Raw genomic sequence first — 15,738 nt, 5'->3', positions numbered from 1 at the left:
TCTCTTAGGTCATCTCGGCCAGAAGCAACAGGTAGGCAAGCTATGCGGGAAACAAAGGAGGTGTCATGACTGGCCTGTGAGGATCAGGTTACAGTGGATCAAAGTTCTGCAGATATATCTCTCCCTCCCGCAGAGGGGGAGAGGTATGGAGGCGGGGGATTTTAATGATCTCACGCCCATTGTAAATTATAGGGCAACAGCCCAAATCCATTCTGTTCTCTAATGTGAGAGTCTGGAATGTCTGTGTGTCTTAGGAAGAGTTTACAGCCGAAAAAACTACAGAACATCAAATAAATGGACTTTGGGACAATATATTTCATCAGCCAAAGTGGTGGTAACAATGATGTATATAATATGAACATTAAAGTATATTTTATGATATTATTAAAAGTTAAATTAGGATGTTGTCTGAAAACATTGTATCTTGAAGAGTTTCCATAATGTTCAGTTGAAGTCGGAAGTTTACATACACCTTAGTCAAATACATTTAAACTCAGTTTTTCACAATTCCTGACATTTAATCCAAGTAAACATTCCCTGTCTTAGGTCAGTTAGGATCACCACTTTATTTTAAGAATGTGAAATGTCAGAATAATAGTAGAGAGAATGATTTATTTCAGCTTTTATATCTTTCATCACATTCCCAGTGGGTCAGAAGTTTACATACACTCAATTAGTATTTGGTAGCATTGCCTTTAAATTGTTGAACTTTTTCAGTTCTGCCCACAAATTTTCTATAGGTTTGAGGTCAGGGCTTTGCGATGGCCACTCCAATACCTTGACTTTTTTGTCCTTAACCCGTTTTGCCACAACTTTGGAAGTATTATTGGGGTCATTGTCCATTTGAAAGACCCATTTGCGACCAAGCTTTAATTTGACTGATGTCTTGAGATGTCGCTTCAATATATCCACATCATTTTCCTGTGTACATTCCTCTCTCATGATGCCATCTCTTTTGTGAAGCACACTAGTCCCTCCTGCAGCAAGGCACCCCCACAACTTGATGCTGCCAACCCAGTGCTTCACGGTTGGGAGGGTGTTCTTCGGCTTGCAAGCATCACTCTTTTTCCTCCAAACATAACAATGGTCATTATGGCCAAACAGTTCTATTTTTGTTTCATCAGACCAGAGGACATTTCTCCAAAAAGTACGATCTTTGTCCCCATGTGCAGATGCAAACCGTAGTCTGTCTTTTTTATGGCAGTTTTGGAGCAGTGGCTTCTTCCTTGCTGAGTGGCCTTTCAGGTTATGTCGATATAGGACTCTTTTTACTGTGGATATAGATAATTTTGTACCTGTTTCCTCCAGCATCTTCACAAGGTCCTTTGCTGTTGTTCTGAGATTGATATGCACTTTTCGCACCAAAGTACGTTCATCTCTAGGAGACAGAACGCGTCTCCTTCCTGGGTGGTATGACAGCTGCGTGGTCCCATAGTGTTTATACTTGTGTACTATTGTTTGTACAGATAAACGTGGTACCTTCAGGCATTTGGAAATTGCTCCCAAGGATGAACCAGACTTGTGGAGGTCTTGGCTGATTTCTTTTGATTTTCCCATGATTTCAAGCAAAGAGGCACTGAGTTTGAAGGTAGGCCTTGAAATACATCCACAGGTACACCTCCAATTGACTCAAATTATGTCAATTAGCATATCAGAAGCTTCTAAAGCCATGACATAATTTTCCTAGCTGTTTAAAGGCACAGTCATCCTAGTGTATGTAAACTTGTATGTAAACTTCTGTCCCACTGGAATTGTAATAGAGTGAATATAAGTGAAATAATCTGTCTGTAAACAATTGTTGGAACAATGACTTGTCATGCACAAAGTAGATGTCCTAACTGACTTGCCAAACCTATAGTTTGTTAGCATGACATTTGTGGAGTGGTTGAAAAACAAGTTTTAATGACTCCAACCTAAGTGTATTTAAACTTCGACTTCAACTGTACAGTATATGTGATGTATCCATATGAAAGAGAATGTTTTGGTGATGATAAGACTGTGATGTTAGTTGTCTAAAGGAGATCATAGTAAATCTTAATACCTTGCCTTGTAAGTAGCTACGCCCAAGGGAACCCTGACAGCGTGTCATAAAGACGGAAAGCCGTGTTCCTCAGCTGTTGGATCACCCATCCTACAGTCAGCAAGATGGAATTGCTGAGGATTGCAAGTACAGATGGAAGCTGAAGATATAGAATGTGGAATGACAGTCATGAGACCCTGACTCTCAGCTGAAGTCAGAAGATCCCAAAATTGAAGTCAGAAGATCCCAAAGAGACAGGAGACTTCCTGAGCGATTGGAGTATGATGAAATTGGGAAAACCCTGACAGTCATGTGACCCTGTCTCTTTGGGATCTTCTGACTTCAATTTTGGGATCTTCTGACTTCAGCTGAGAGTCACTAGGATGACTGTCATTCCACATTCTATATCTTCAGCTTCCATCTGTACTTCAGACTCACCATCATTAGCATGGTTATCTCCTGTACTGATGGGCTCATTCATAGGTGGTCCTCAGCAATTCCATCTTGCTGACTGTAAGATGGGTGATCCAACAGCTGAGGAACACGGCCTGGGACATTCAAATATTCAGCAGCCGATGTGCATAGGACCCTTCTTGAATAGTATTGCACTGCTTGGGCTCTGTCTTCAAGCCTTCCATTATATTTTCTTACCATAGTGTCAGGGCGCTGAGGTACTGGTCTCTTCTCGACTCTTCTGTTATTTTTCCTCACTATGGTTTCATAGAAGGGGCCTCTTCTGATTACTTCTGTGTCAGGTCCTGTGTAGATGATTTCTTCATAATCACTGGTACCAAAGGACTCCTCATCATCATCAGATCTGGACATGACTCCTCTTGTGTACCTGCCAGTTCTCTCTGGATCTCAACTTTCTCTTCACAGGTAAGCCTCTTTCAGGTTTGGCCATCTCTACTACTGGTAACAATTCACTGGGGAGGAGGAGGTCTCTGTGTAGAGTGTGCAAGGGCCCTTGGCCTTTCTTCTATGTGATGACATAAACCGGACCATCAGCAATCCTCTTCACTACCACACAAATGGTACAATCTGATCTATCTGCAATCTTGTGTTTTCCTCTGATGTTAAAGTTCCACAGCAATACTCGATCACTGGGGAGAAGTTCTGCTGCTCTGACCTTAGCATTGAACCTTGACTTGTTCTTTTCTCCCATCTTCTGAGCACTCTCAGCGGCTAATGCATAGCTCACTCTCAGTCGCTGGCGGAGGTTCTTGACATACTCAGAGTGGGTTCTGGCACCATCTCCATGCGGCTGAAGTCCAAGGACAGGATTGATTGGAAGGGTTGGCTGCCTGCCGAACATCAACTCGTAAGGTGAGTAGCCGGTAGTGTCTTTTCTCGTAAAATTGTATGGGTGGACAAGCGGCTTCCAAAGTTCCAAGCATAGTCAGCAGAGTCCTATTGAACCTTTCGACAAGGTTCCCACAAGGATTTTAAGGGGGGTTCTCATCGTCTCTGCTCCAACCAGTGAACACAATTCTTTGATCGCTTCCTTGATCGCTATGTAGGCAGCTAGGAAAACCATAACGGACTATGATGTTCTCCCAGCAAGAACAGCAACTGAAAACTTTGTAAAGTGGTCTGTGATTACTAAGACATTTATTGTGTCTCTGTTGTCTGGTTCAATAAAAAGGTAATCCATACAGACTAACTTGAGGGGATAGTTTGTCAGAATGTTCATCATGGAGGCAGCTCTCTCAGGATTAGCTTTTCTTCTAAAGCATCTTTCACGTGACACTTCTCATTGACCACTTGGGCCATTCTCGGCCAATAGAACCTGCCACGTACAAAGTTAAGAGCACGATCAAACCCAAGACGGCCTACCTCATTGTGAACTCCCTTTATAGCTCTGGCTCTGTACTTCTTAGGTAAGATAACTGATATTTCACATTTATCCTATCCAGACACCTTCTGAATAGCATTCCATCTTTGAGCTCTAGCCTATTCCACTCTCTAAGAAACAACTTGACTTCTGGTGACTCTAAGGTTGTTTGCTTGAAGGTGGGCTTTGAGTTCCCTTCAATGAAGTGAATGATTTGTTGGATGGAGGGATCCTCACTTTGGGATTTGTACCAGTCATCAACGGAAGCGTGTCTAGTCCAAGACAGGCGTAAGAGGCCGGGATAGCAGTGACCTCCAGCTCTAAAGACTCAGCCATAGCGGTGGGGTTCTTGAAAACATCCAGTTTCCTTCAGAGTGTCTTTGATACAAGAATGTGAATGTATCCTCTGAAATCATCCTGTGTTCTTCATTCAGTACACTGTGTGAGTTTTTTTTTAATCCTTTCTTTTTCTTCTAGGAAAGTGTCATCTTCCTGGGAGGGGTCTTGCAGTCGCCTAGACAGACCACCTGTGTCCTGATTTGTGTTTCCAACACTGTACTTTATGGTCGAACCTATATGTTGACAGAGCTGTTAGCTAGTGATGCCCTGCTGCAACAGGTTTTGCTGTGGTCAACACATAAGTAAGGGGATTATTTTCAGTTAGAACTGTGAACTCGATACCCTAAAGGTAATAATGAAATGTCTTGCATATAGCCTACTTTAATACTAAGTTCTCAAGCTTTGAGTTGGGTAGTTTTGTTCACTTTTAGATAGCCCTCTACTGGTGTAGGTTACATGTCTGAGTTTTCCTTACTGTTCTTGATATAAAGCAGCACCAAGTCATTCACAACTAGCATCTGTATGGAAGACATAAGGGATGCTAGGATTGGCAAAGGCCAGGATTTGGGCCAACTTGTTTATGAGGGCTCTGAAGGTGGTTTCACACTCCACTGTCCATTCATTTCCAAAGGGCTGGCTGGGGTTTATATGTCTGGACTTTGGGTTTCTTGTAGCTCTTTTCTCTCCACGTAGGTGCAACATACCCAGTGATGAGACAGTTCAACGGCTTGGCTATCTTCGATTAACCCTCAACGAAGCATCTATAATATCCAGCAATGCCTAAGAAACCCCTCAGTTCTTTTCTGTTTGAGGGACGGGGCCAATCCTTTAAAGCAAAGATTTTGTCTGGACCAGTGTGGACTCCTTCAGCATTCAGAGGACTGGAATAAATCACATTTGTCAGGGGATAGCTTCAAGCCATAGTCCTTGAGCTGGTTCAACACCTTCATCAGTCTGCTCTTGTGCTCCTCCAATATGTCTGAGAAGAATATTCAATCATCCAAGAACACAAGTACTTAGTTCAGGTGTAGATTTCAACACACTTCTCCATCAAACGTTGGAGTGTACCAAGTGCATTTGTGACACCCTGTGGCACACTATTGAACTTCCAAGTGCCCAGCAGGCATGTACATGAAAGCTGTCTTGTGCTTATACTCTTCAGCAACTTGTACTTCATAATAGCCTGACTTGAGGTCCATGGCAGATAACTATTTTTCCCCACTAAGGGCGGAGAAGGTGTCTTCAAGTTGGGGAGGGCGTAAACTCCTTGATAGTGTGCAAGTAAAATCTCCCATAATCCACACAATCTGATCTTGCGATTCTTCTTTTTCACTATCACTATTGGAGAAGCAAATGGACTATCTGATTCTCTAATGATCCTCGCATCTAACAGTTCTCTCAATTGTTGTTTCACCGCTGCTCTGTCACAGGGATGGATGGGCCTGGGTCTCTCTTTGAATGTGTTCTAATCCTGGATTTTATATGATGTTGGACTGCAGAAGTACGTCCATGGGAAGATCAACTGTGAATACCTCTGGTATGGTATTCAATTTGTCTGCAATGCGCTTCTTCCACTCTTCTGGGACAGGGGAATCTTCAAGGTCAAATGACAGCCTTTCACTTGGTGGCTTTATGTTCAAAGATCAATGCACAACAACAGAGTTTTATTTTTATTTTTATTTCACCTTTATTTGACCAGGTACAAGTTCTCATTTACAACTGCGACCTGGCCAAGATAAAGCAAAGCAGTGTGACTAAAACAACAACAGAGTTACACATAAACAAATGTACAGTCAATAACACAATATAAAAAATATATGTACAATGTGTACAAATGTAGAAGAGTAGGAAGGTAAGGCATTAAATAGGCCATAGAGGCGAAATAATTACAATTTAGCATTAACACTGGAGTGACAGATGTGCAGATGATGATGTGCAAGTAAAGCTACTGGGGTGCAAATGAGCAAGATAAATATCAATATGGGGATGAGGTAGTTGGGTGTGCTATTTACAGATTGGCTGTGTACAGGTTCAGTGATCCGTAAGCTGCTCTGACAGCTGCTGCTTAAAGTTAGAGAGGGAGTTATAAGTCTCCAACTTCAGTGATTTTTGCAATTTGTTCCAGTCATTGGCAGCAGAGAACTGGAAGGAAAGGCGGCCAAAGAAGGTGTTGGCTTTGGGGATGACCAGTCAAATATACCTGCTGGAGCGTGTGCTACGGGTGGGTGTTGCTATGGTGACCAGTGAGCTGAGACAAGGCGGGGCTTCAACTAGCAAAGACTTATAGATGGCCTGGAGCCAATGGGTTTGGCGACGAATATGTAGCGAGGGCCAGCCAATGAGAGCATACAGGTTGCATGGTGGGTAGTATATGGGGCTTTGGTGACACAACGGATGGCACTGTGATAGACTACATCCAGTTTGCTGAGTAGAGTGTTGGAGGCTATTTTGTATTTTGCTATTTTTGTCAAGGATCGGTAGGATTGTCAGTTTTACGAGGATATGTTTGGCAGCATGAGCGAAGGAGTCTTTGTTGCGAAATAGGAAGCAGAGATTTCATTTTGTATTGGAGATGTTTAATGTGAGTCTGGAAGGAGAGTTTACAGTCTAACCAGACATCTAGGTATTTGTAGTTGTCCACATAATTTAAGTCAGAACCGTCAAGAGCAGTGATGGTGGTCAGGTGGGCAGGTGCGGGCAGCAATCGTTTAGTTTGTTAAGCATTTCGTTTAACAAGCATTTAGAAGCAGTTGAAGGCCACGGAAAGAGTGTTGTATGGCATTGAAGCTTGTTTGGAAGTTAGTTAACACAGTGTCCAAAGAAGGACCAGATGTATACAGAATGGTGTCGTCTGCGTAGAGGTGGATCAGAGAATCACCAGCAGCAAAAGTGACATCATTGATATATACAGAGAAAAGAGTCGGCTCGAGAATAGACGCCTGTGGCACCCCCATAAAGACTGCCAGAGGTCCGGACAACAGGCCCTCCGATTTGACACAATGAATTCTATCTAAGAAGTAGTTGGTGAACCAAGCGAGGCAGGCATTTGAGAAACCAAGGATATTGAGTCTGTCGATAAGAATGGTGTGATTAACAGAGTCGAAAGCCTTGGCCAGGTCGATGAGGACTGCTGAAGAGTACTGTCTTTTATTGATGGCGCTTATGATATTGTTTAGGACCTTGAGCGTGGCTGTTAGGTGCACCCATGACCAGCTCGGAAACCAGATTGTACAGTGGAGAAGGTACGGTGGGATTCGAAATGGTTGGTGATCTGTTTGTTAACTTGGCTTTCGAAGATTTTAGAAAGGCAGGGCAGCATGGATATAGGTCTGTAACAGTTTGGGTCTAGAGTGTTGACCCCTTTGAAGAGGGGGATGACCGTGGCAGCTTTCCAATCTTGGGAATCTCATATGAAAGAGAGGTTGGCTAGTAACAGGCTAGTAATAGGGGTTGCAACATTTCTGGTGGATAATTTTAGAAAGAGAGGGTCCAGATTGTCTGGCCCAGCTGATTTGTAGGGATCCAGATTTTGCAGCTCTTTCAGAACATAAGCTGTCTGGATTTGGGTGAAGGAGAAGCGGGGGGGCTTGGGCAAGTTGCAGCAGGGGGTGCAGATCTGTTGGCCCGGGGTAGGGGTAGCCAGGTGGAAAGCATGGCCAGCCATAGAAAAATGTATATTGAAATGATCGATTATCGTATATTTATCGGTGGTGACGGTGTTTCCTAGCCTCAGTGCAGTGGGCAGCTGATATGAGGTGCTCTTATTCTCCATGGACTTTAAAGTGTCCCAAAACTTTTTGTAATTAGTGCTACAGGATGCAAATTTCTGTTTGAAAAAGTTAGCCTTAGCTTTCCTAACTGACTGTGTATATTGGTTCCTGACTTCCCTGAAAAGTTGCATATTGTGGGGGCTATTCGATGCTAATGCAGAACGCTACAGGATGTTTTTGTGCTGGTCAAGGGCAGTCAAGTCTGGGGTGAACCAAGAGCTATATCTGTTCATAGTTCTACATTTTTTGAATGGGGCCTGCTGTCACGTTCTGACCTTAGTTCCTTTGTTTTGTCTTTGTTTTAGTATGGTCAGGGCGTGAGTTGGGGTGGGCAGTCCTATGTTCTTTTTTCTATAATTTGGGATTTCTGTGTTTGGCCTGGTATGGTTCTCAATCAGACGCAGCTGTCAATCGTTGTCCCTGATTGAGAACCATACTTAGTTAGCCTGGTTTCACCTTTGAGGTGTGGGTGATTATTTTCTGTTATGTGTATGTCAACTTTCAGAACTGTTTCGTTTCGTTTCTCCTTTGTTATTTTGTTTAGTGTTCTCGGTTGAATAAATATATGATGAACACTTACCATGCTGTGCATTGGTCCGATCTCTCCTACTCCTCCTCAGAGGAGGAAGAAGAGCGTTACAGAATCACCCACCAAAAAAGGACCAAGCAGTGTGGTCACCAGGAGCAGCGTGGAATGGACTCATGGACATGGGAGGACATTCTGGACGGGAAGAGTTCCTACACATGGGAGGAGATCCTGGCTGGAAGGGATCGCCTTCCATGGGAACAGGTGGAGGCAGCCAGGAGAGCGGAGGCAGCAGGTAAAGGGAGCCAGCGCTTTGAGGGAACACGGCTGGCAAGGAAGCCCGAGAGGCAGCCCCAAAAATGTATTGGGGGAGGGCACACGGGGAGTGTGGCTAAGTCATGTAGGAGACCTGAGCCAACTCCCCGTGCTTACCGTGGAGAGAGGTGGACCGGACAGGCACCGTGTTATGCCATGAGGCGCACGGTGTCCCCGGTGCGCAGGCATAGCCCAGTGCGTTACATCGCAGTGCCTCATATTGGCCGGGCTAGAGTGGGCATCGAGCCAGGTGCCATGAAGCCGGCTCAGTGCATCTGGTCTCCAGTGCGTCTTCTTGGGCAGGGATACATGGCACCAGCCCTACGCACAGTGTCCCCGGTTCGCCAGCACAGCCCAGTGCGGTCTGTTCCACCTCGCCGCACTGGTCTGGCGATGGGGAGTATCCAGCCAGGTAGGGTTGTGTAGGCTCGGTGCTCGAGACCTCCAGTGCGCCTCCACGGTCCGGTCTATCTGGTGCCTCCTCCACACACCAGCCCTCTGGTGGCAGCCCCCCGCACCAGGCTGTGTCTCCGTCTCCTCCCTACAGGTGCTCCTGCCTGTCCAGCACTGCCAGAGTCTCCCGCCTGTCCAGAGCTGCCAGAGTCGCCCGTCTGTCCTGAGCTGCCAGAGTCGCCCGTCTATCCTGAGCTGCCAGAGTCGCCCGTCTGTCCTGAGCTGCCAGAGTCGCCCGTCTGTCCTGAGCTGCCAGAGTCGCCCGTCTGTCCTGAGCTGCCAGAGTCGCCTGTCTGTCCTGAGCTGCCTGAGCCGCCTGTCAGTCAGGAGCTACCAGAGCCGTTCGTTACTCAGGTGCTACCGAAATCGCCCTTCACTCCGAAGCTGCCGGAGTCTCCCGCCTGTCCGGTGCTGCCGGAATCTCCCATCCATTCGGGACCCGTGTCAAGGGTCCCCAGTCCGAGGTCGGCGGCGAGGGTCGCCGCTCTAAAGAGGCTACATAGGCAGGTTAGGAGGCGGACAAAGACTATGGTGGAGTGGGGTCCACGCCCCGCGCCAGAGCCGCCACAGCGGACAGACACCCACCCAGACCCTCCCCTATAGGTTCAGGTTTTGCAGCCGGAGTCCGCACCTTTGGCGGGGGGTACGGTCACATTCTAACCTTAGTTCCTTTGTTTTGTCTTTGTTTTAGTATGGTCAGGGCGTGAGTTGGGGTGGGCAGTCTATTTGCTTTTTTCTATAATTTGGGATTTCTGTGTTTGGCCTGGTATGGTTCTCAATCAGAGGCAGCTGTCAATCGTTGTCCCTGATTGAGAACCATACTTAGGTAGCCTGGTTTCACCTTTGAGGTGTGGGTGATTATTTTCTGTTATGTGTATGTCACCTTTCAGAACTGTCTCGTTTCGTTTCTCCTTTGTTATTTTGTTTAGTGTTGTCGGTTGAATAAGTAGATGATGAACACTTACCACGCTGCTCAGTGGTCCGATCTCTCCTACTCCTCCTCAGAGGAGGAAGACGAGCGTTACACATTCTTATTTAAGATGGTGAGGAAAGCACTTTTAAAGAGCAACCAGGCATCCTCTACTGATGGGATGAGGTCAATATCCTTCGCTGAAGTGTTTTAGGGACCATTTGACAGTGATGAGGGGTGGTCGTTTGACCGCGGATCCATTACGGACGCAGGCAATGAGGCAGTGATCGCTGAGATCCTGGTTGAAGACAGCAGAGGTGTGTTTAGAGGGCAAATTGGTCAGTATGATATCTAAGAGGGTGCCCATGGTTACGGATTTAGGGTTTTACCTGTTAGGTTCCTTGATAATTTGTGTGAGATTGAGGGCATCTATCTTAGATTGTAGGACGGCCGGGGTGTTAAGCATATCCCAGTTTAGGTCACCTAACAGTACGAACTCTGAAGATAAATAGGGGGCAATCAATCCACATATGGTGTCCAGGGCACAGCTCGGGGCTGAGGGGGGTCTATAACAAGCGGCAACAGTGAGAGACTTGTTTCTGGAAAGGTGGATTTTTAGAAGTAAAAGCTTGAATTGTTTGAGCACAGACCTGGATAGTATGACAGAATGCTGCAGGCTATCTCCGCAGTAGATTGCAACTCGGACACCTTTGGCAGTTCTATCTTGTCGGAAAATATAGTTGGGGATGGAAATTTCAGGATTTGAAAAGCCAGGATTCAGCCAGGATTCAGACATTGCTAGGACATCCGGGTTGGCAGAGTGTGCTAATGCAGTGAATAAAACAAACTTAGGGAGGAGGCTTCTAATGTTAACATGCATGAAACCAAGGCTTTTACGGTTACAGAAGTCAACAAATGAGAGCACCTGGGGAATGGGAGTGGTGCTGGGGGTTGCAAGGCCTGGGTTAACCTCTACATCACCAGAGGAACAGAGGAGGAGTAGGATAAGGGTATGGCTAAAGGCTATAAGAACTGGTCGTCTAGTGTGTTCGGAACAGAGAGTAAAAGGAGCAGATTTCTGGGCGTGGAAGAATAGATTCAAGGCATAATGTACAGACAAGGGTATGGTAGGATGTGAGTACAGTGGAGGTAAACCTAGGCATTGAGTGACGATGAGAGAGGTTTTGACTCTCGAGGCACCAGTAAAGCCAGGTGAGGTCACTGCTTGTGTGGGGGTTGGAACAAAAGGGCTATCTAAGGCATATTGGGCAGGGCTGGGGGCTCAACAGTGAAATAAGACAATCACTAACCAAACAATAGCAATAGACAAGGCATATTGACATTAGGGAGAGGCATGTGTAGCCGAGTGATCATAGGGTCCAATGAGTAGCAATAATGAGTCAGGGAGCCGATTCAGTAGTCGCTACTACGCTAGGCGAGCTGGAGACACGGCGATTCTGAGAGCTAGCTGGCCGGGGCTAGCAGATGGGCCTCCGGCGACGTCGCAACGGAAGAGCCTGTTGAAACCACCTCGGATGATTACGTCGGCAGACCAGTCGTGATGGATCGGCGGGGCTCCGTGTCTGCAGTAAAGGGTCCAGGCCAATTGGCAAAAGAGGTATTGTAGCCCAAGAATTAGCTGGTGGGAGATGGGCCTAGCTTGAGGCTAGCTCAAGGCTAACTGGTGCTTGCTTCGGGACAAGGATGTTAGCCAGGAGTAGCCGCTCGGATTGCAGCTAGCTCGCTGTGATGATCCGGTATAAAGGTTCAGAGCTTGCGGTAGGAATCCGGAGATGTGGTATCATAACTGCCATTCATTCACAACAATACAGTTTTGTCCAAAACAGTAAAATAAATTATAATCAACTGTGTACCAAATAAAAATAAAATGTGAGCGCACTCACTTATTATCATTGTCTCTCTTTAGAGTTGAGACAACGATTATGATTGTAGAAACTGTAGATGATGACCCTCTGTAAATGACAAAGTAGCTTGTAGAAGATGGCAGGTGGCGTTGGTGCTGTCAAATCAAATGGGTGGTACGAAACCCAGTCTGCACAGAACTTACAGAATAATCAATTATTCAGTGTCTTACTTTTATCAACAACAAAGTTTCAGTAACTGTTCTGTAATAATAACTATTTTTACATGTAGAGGTCTTAAAATGATTTACAGATCATGTTGCAAAAACCCACGTTCTTCTCCACTGCGGCAAGGCAACTACACTCGAGTGCCATTACTGTTCAATCATTCTCATACAAAGAAGTGCACATGTAGCGATAGCAAACGTTCATTGCAAAACGTTCTAAAATCTAAATGACCATCACTCTCAAAAGCAATATCAATCATTAAAATTGATTTATAAAGCCCATTTTTACAACAGCCGATGTCACAAAGTGCTATACAGAAACACAGTAAAAAAAAAAAAAACAGCAAGCAATGCAGATGTAGAAGCACGCATACATGCTTATGTCAATATTCGGACTGATTTTAGATTGTAAACATCATGTGCACTTTAGTTATTCATCAAGACAGGCATAGAATTCAGCTAGCATAAAGCTATATCACCAGGATTCTCTTTTCATTAACATCAAAGGAAAAAACATCCAAATTCCCCTCTGGTTCCGCAAACTCTGATTATCTAAGCACTAAATATTCAGTATACTCAACAACTTTTCTAAGTTATCAAATTCAATATTTCTAGGTTTCTTTCTGTTTCACAGTTTGTGGGCGCTCTTGCCAAAAGGCAACAGGGAAAAGAGAAAAAAAAAAGACATTCAGACTGTAGGGGTCACCAACAAACTCCCAACCCATGGAATTAGTGTAAAGAAGTTAGGAACTGTCTTGTTTTGTGAAAACGTTAGGAAATGTCTAAAATAGCATGGGATACACTTACTTCACCCATATTATATTTTATTTTGCTGCAAAAAAGTAGTGTGTAGTTCCAGTAGTTAGCTACACCGCTACAAGGCAAAAAAAGTAATGAGCTACTGAAAACAAATTTAGTTCAATTACTAGTTGAACTACATGTATAGTTCACTACTCCCCAACACTGACAAGAACAATCTGTTTCTTATTGTGTATTGTGTGTGTGCAGTGTCCATCTAACCTTGTTGTTCAAAATGGTTGTTGTTAGAGAGTACTCTTTAGTTTTTGGTAATTTTGTATGTCTCTATGCAACAATTCAACCTGGAAATAACCCAAAATGTCAATTATATCTGTATTAGTAAAGGAATATGTTTCCATGAGACAAGCATGTCATTTGAACAATGTTTACACTTGAATATTGAATGTTTTGATGTGTTCCTACAGCGACATTGTAAAGGACAAGGAATACCAGTACAGAGTTCAGGTGGAAGCAGACGGTCTCCTCAGTGAGCTCTCCCCACCTCTCCTCTACACCCATGGAGCTGCCTACTGCGGAGATGGACTACTCCAGGGGTCAGTCAGTTTACACAGTATTCACATCACAGATATGTCAGCTTTTCTCTCATCCAATATAGACAACACCAACAGTAGAATGACAATGTACCTAATGTATTCAATTCATACTATTAATTGATACATGGTAAACAAGTCAACCACTTTGTACAGACAGTTTCAAATACACAGGACATGATGTAATATAAAATCCCTTAGAAGATCATGAGAACTAACCTCAAACTTGAGACAGGGATAGGGATAGACAGGTTAATTAAATTAGCAAGTGTGCACATCAAGTGGTACCTTAATTGGGGAGGATGGGCTCATTGTAATTGCTGGAACGGAATCAATGGAATGGTATCAAACACAGGTTTCCATGAGTTTGATACCTTTGCATTCACTTCATCCCAGCCATTATTATGAGCCATCCTCCTCTCACCAGCCTCTTGTGATACTCACATAGGTCATACCTGTACATATTGGTCTCATACATATTGGTCTCTCTAGGTGGAGAATTTAGTGAAATCAAAGGATGTTTGTGTGTTGTAATGTAAGTGTATGGCCTATAGAGACAACTGATCCTTGCTGTCTCTCTCTCCGTAGGAGAGAAGACTGTGATGATGGCAATCTGTTGGATGGTGATGGCTGCTCTAAGAAGTGCCACATGGAGTCAGGCTTCAATTGCAATGGTGAGTGAAGAACAGACAAGACTCCTCTCCTAATCCTTGTCTCAGTCTACAATCTGTGGACTGACCACAACAGAAGCCCAACTAGACCAAAACGGTAATTGCAAGCAGAAGTTTAAATTCAAATTCGGTCAAAATGCCTTTATAAAGTTGAACACTAGTGTAAGTCAAGACAGGTCACAACTTAACACTTAAGTAAAGAGTCATATCTCATCACACACAGCTCCATGCACTGATTTCATATCACAAAACTAATTTGTAGTCAGTCTGTGCTTAACCATCCCAATTTACCCAAACCTCATATTATGCATATAATAATCGAATAGAATTCGAAATGAATCCATATGAACTCAAAGACTCAAACAACAGAGATGTGAATTATGAAGTGTATTTTTATTTCCTGAGGTAAGTTTACTACTGAGGCTAGCTTGTTTTGATTTCCACAACACAACAACACTGTCAAGCTGACACACTGCCTTTTCTCTGGTTTTCATTCAGAGACTTGGCAAGGTTAAAGTAGACATTGCACACACAGTAACAACAGCTAATGTCAACCTCACATTTGTGGTGTTCTTGTGTCGCCTATAAATGCATCTACCATGCTGGGGAATGCTTTTGTCCTCTTCCTTTATGATCATGCTCTTAGTTAAAGCAATGTGTTTTCTTATTATAAAATGTGACATTTGGCTCACAATATAGATCATAAGGAAGTAGGCCTAATGGTTACTGAGTAACTCAAATATGTTCACATGTTCTATTCTCACATACTGTATATGTGTATGTCCCAAATGGCACCTTATTCCGTTACAGTGCACTACTTTTGACTAGAGCCTCATGAGTATTACTTTATTAATCTCATTTTGGGAAATGGTTTTATAACCTCAAGCATCATCAATGATTTACAAGGACAAGACAAGAATTAATGACATACACATAACATGCATATTAAGTACTTAAGTAAGTAGTACATTATAAAGGGAATAGGGTGGCATTTGGCACAGAATTTTGTGAATCTATTACTCAGCTAGGACGTCAACAGATCCTCAACTTGGTCAAGATTGAAAAAAGAAAGCAGCTCCATGAAGGTTCAGAGATGCCGTGACTGGGAGTGTTACATTTTCTTCGGGAACAAACACGACCAGAAGGAAAAAAAACTTTGGCAAAAACAGATTGGAAATTGCAACACTTATAAAACAGAATAATTTCACCATTCAAGATAGCGTCTCACTCTCACTCAGTCATGCACAAATTTGCTTCCATGTTTGGGTATTCTGATGCTTGACAACTCCTACAACACCAGAATGGATCATTAAGTCAATGTATCTGTAGCATGAACATCAACTCGTATTTTCCTGAGAGTGATATTGCTGTGACAAACAACGGAAGTAAAACCACATACTGTATATTATGGTCAGCGCGCAATTGGCCAAACAACCTGCTATAATGTGGTTTGATTTCATAT

General features: G+C 43.9%; 1 protein-coding gene across 1 annotated transcript in view; it reads left to right on the top strand.

The window, feature by feature from the left end:
* Window positions 1-15,738, top strand: part of LOC112259607 (pappalysin-2) — an 89,851-nt gene that overhangs the window by 43,271 nt on the left and 30,842 nt on the right. The window contains exons 9-10 of the mRNA XM_042328773.1: window positions 13,480-13,608; window positions 14,194-14,279. Coding sequence (XP_042184707.1) covers window positions 13,480-13,608; window positions 14,194-14,279 — 215 coding nt within the window. The remainder of the gene's footprint in view (window positions 1-13,479; window positions 13,609-14,193; window positions 14,280-15,738) is intronic.

This window comes from Oncorhynchus tshawytscha, linkage group LG10, assembly GCF_018296145.1.
Source record: "Oncorhynchus tshawytscha isolate Ot180627B linkage group LG10, Otsh_v2.0, whole genome shotgun sequence".
NCBI lineage: Eukaryota > Metazoa > Chordata > Actinopteri > Salmoniformes > Salmonidae > Oncorhynchus > Oncorhynchus tshawytscha.
The sequence above is the reverse complement of the archived record's forward strand: the minus strand, read 5'-3'. Positions and strand labels throughout refer to the sequence as shown.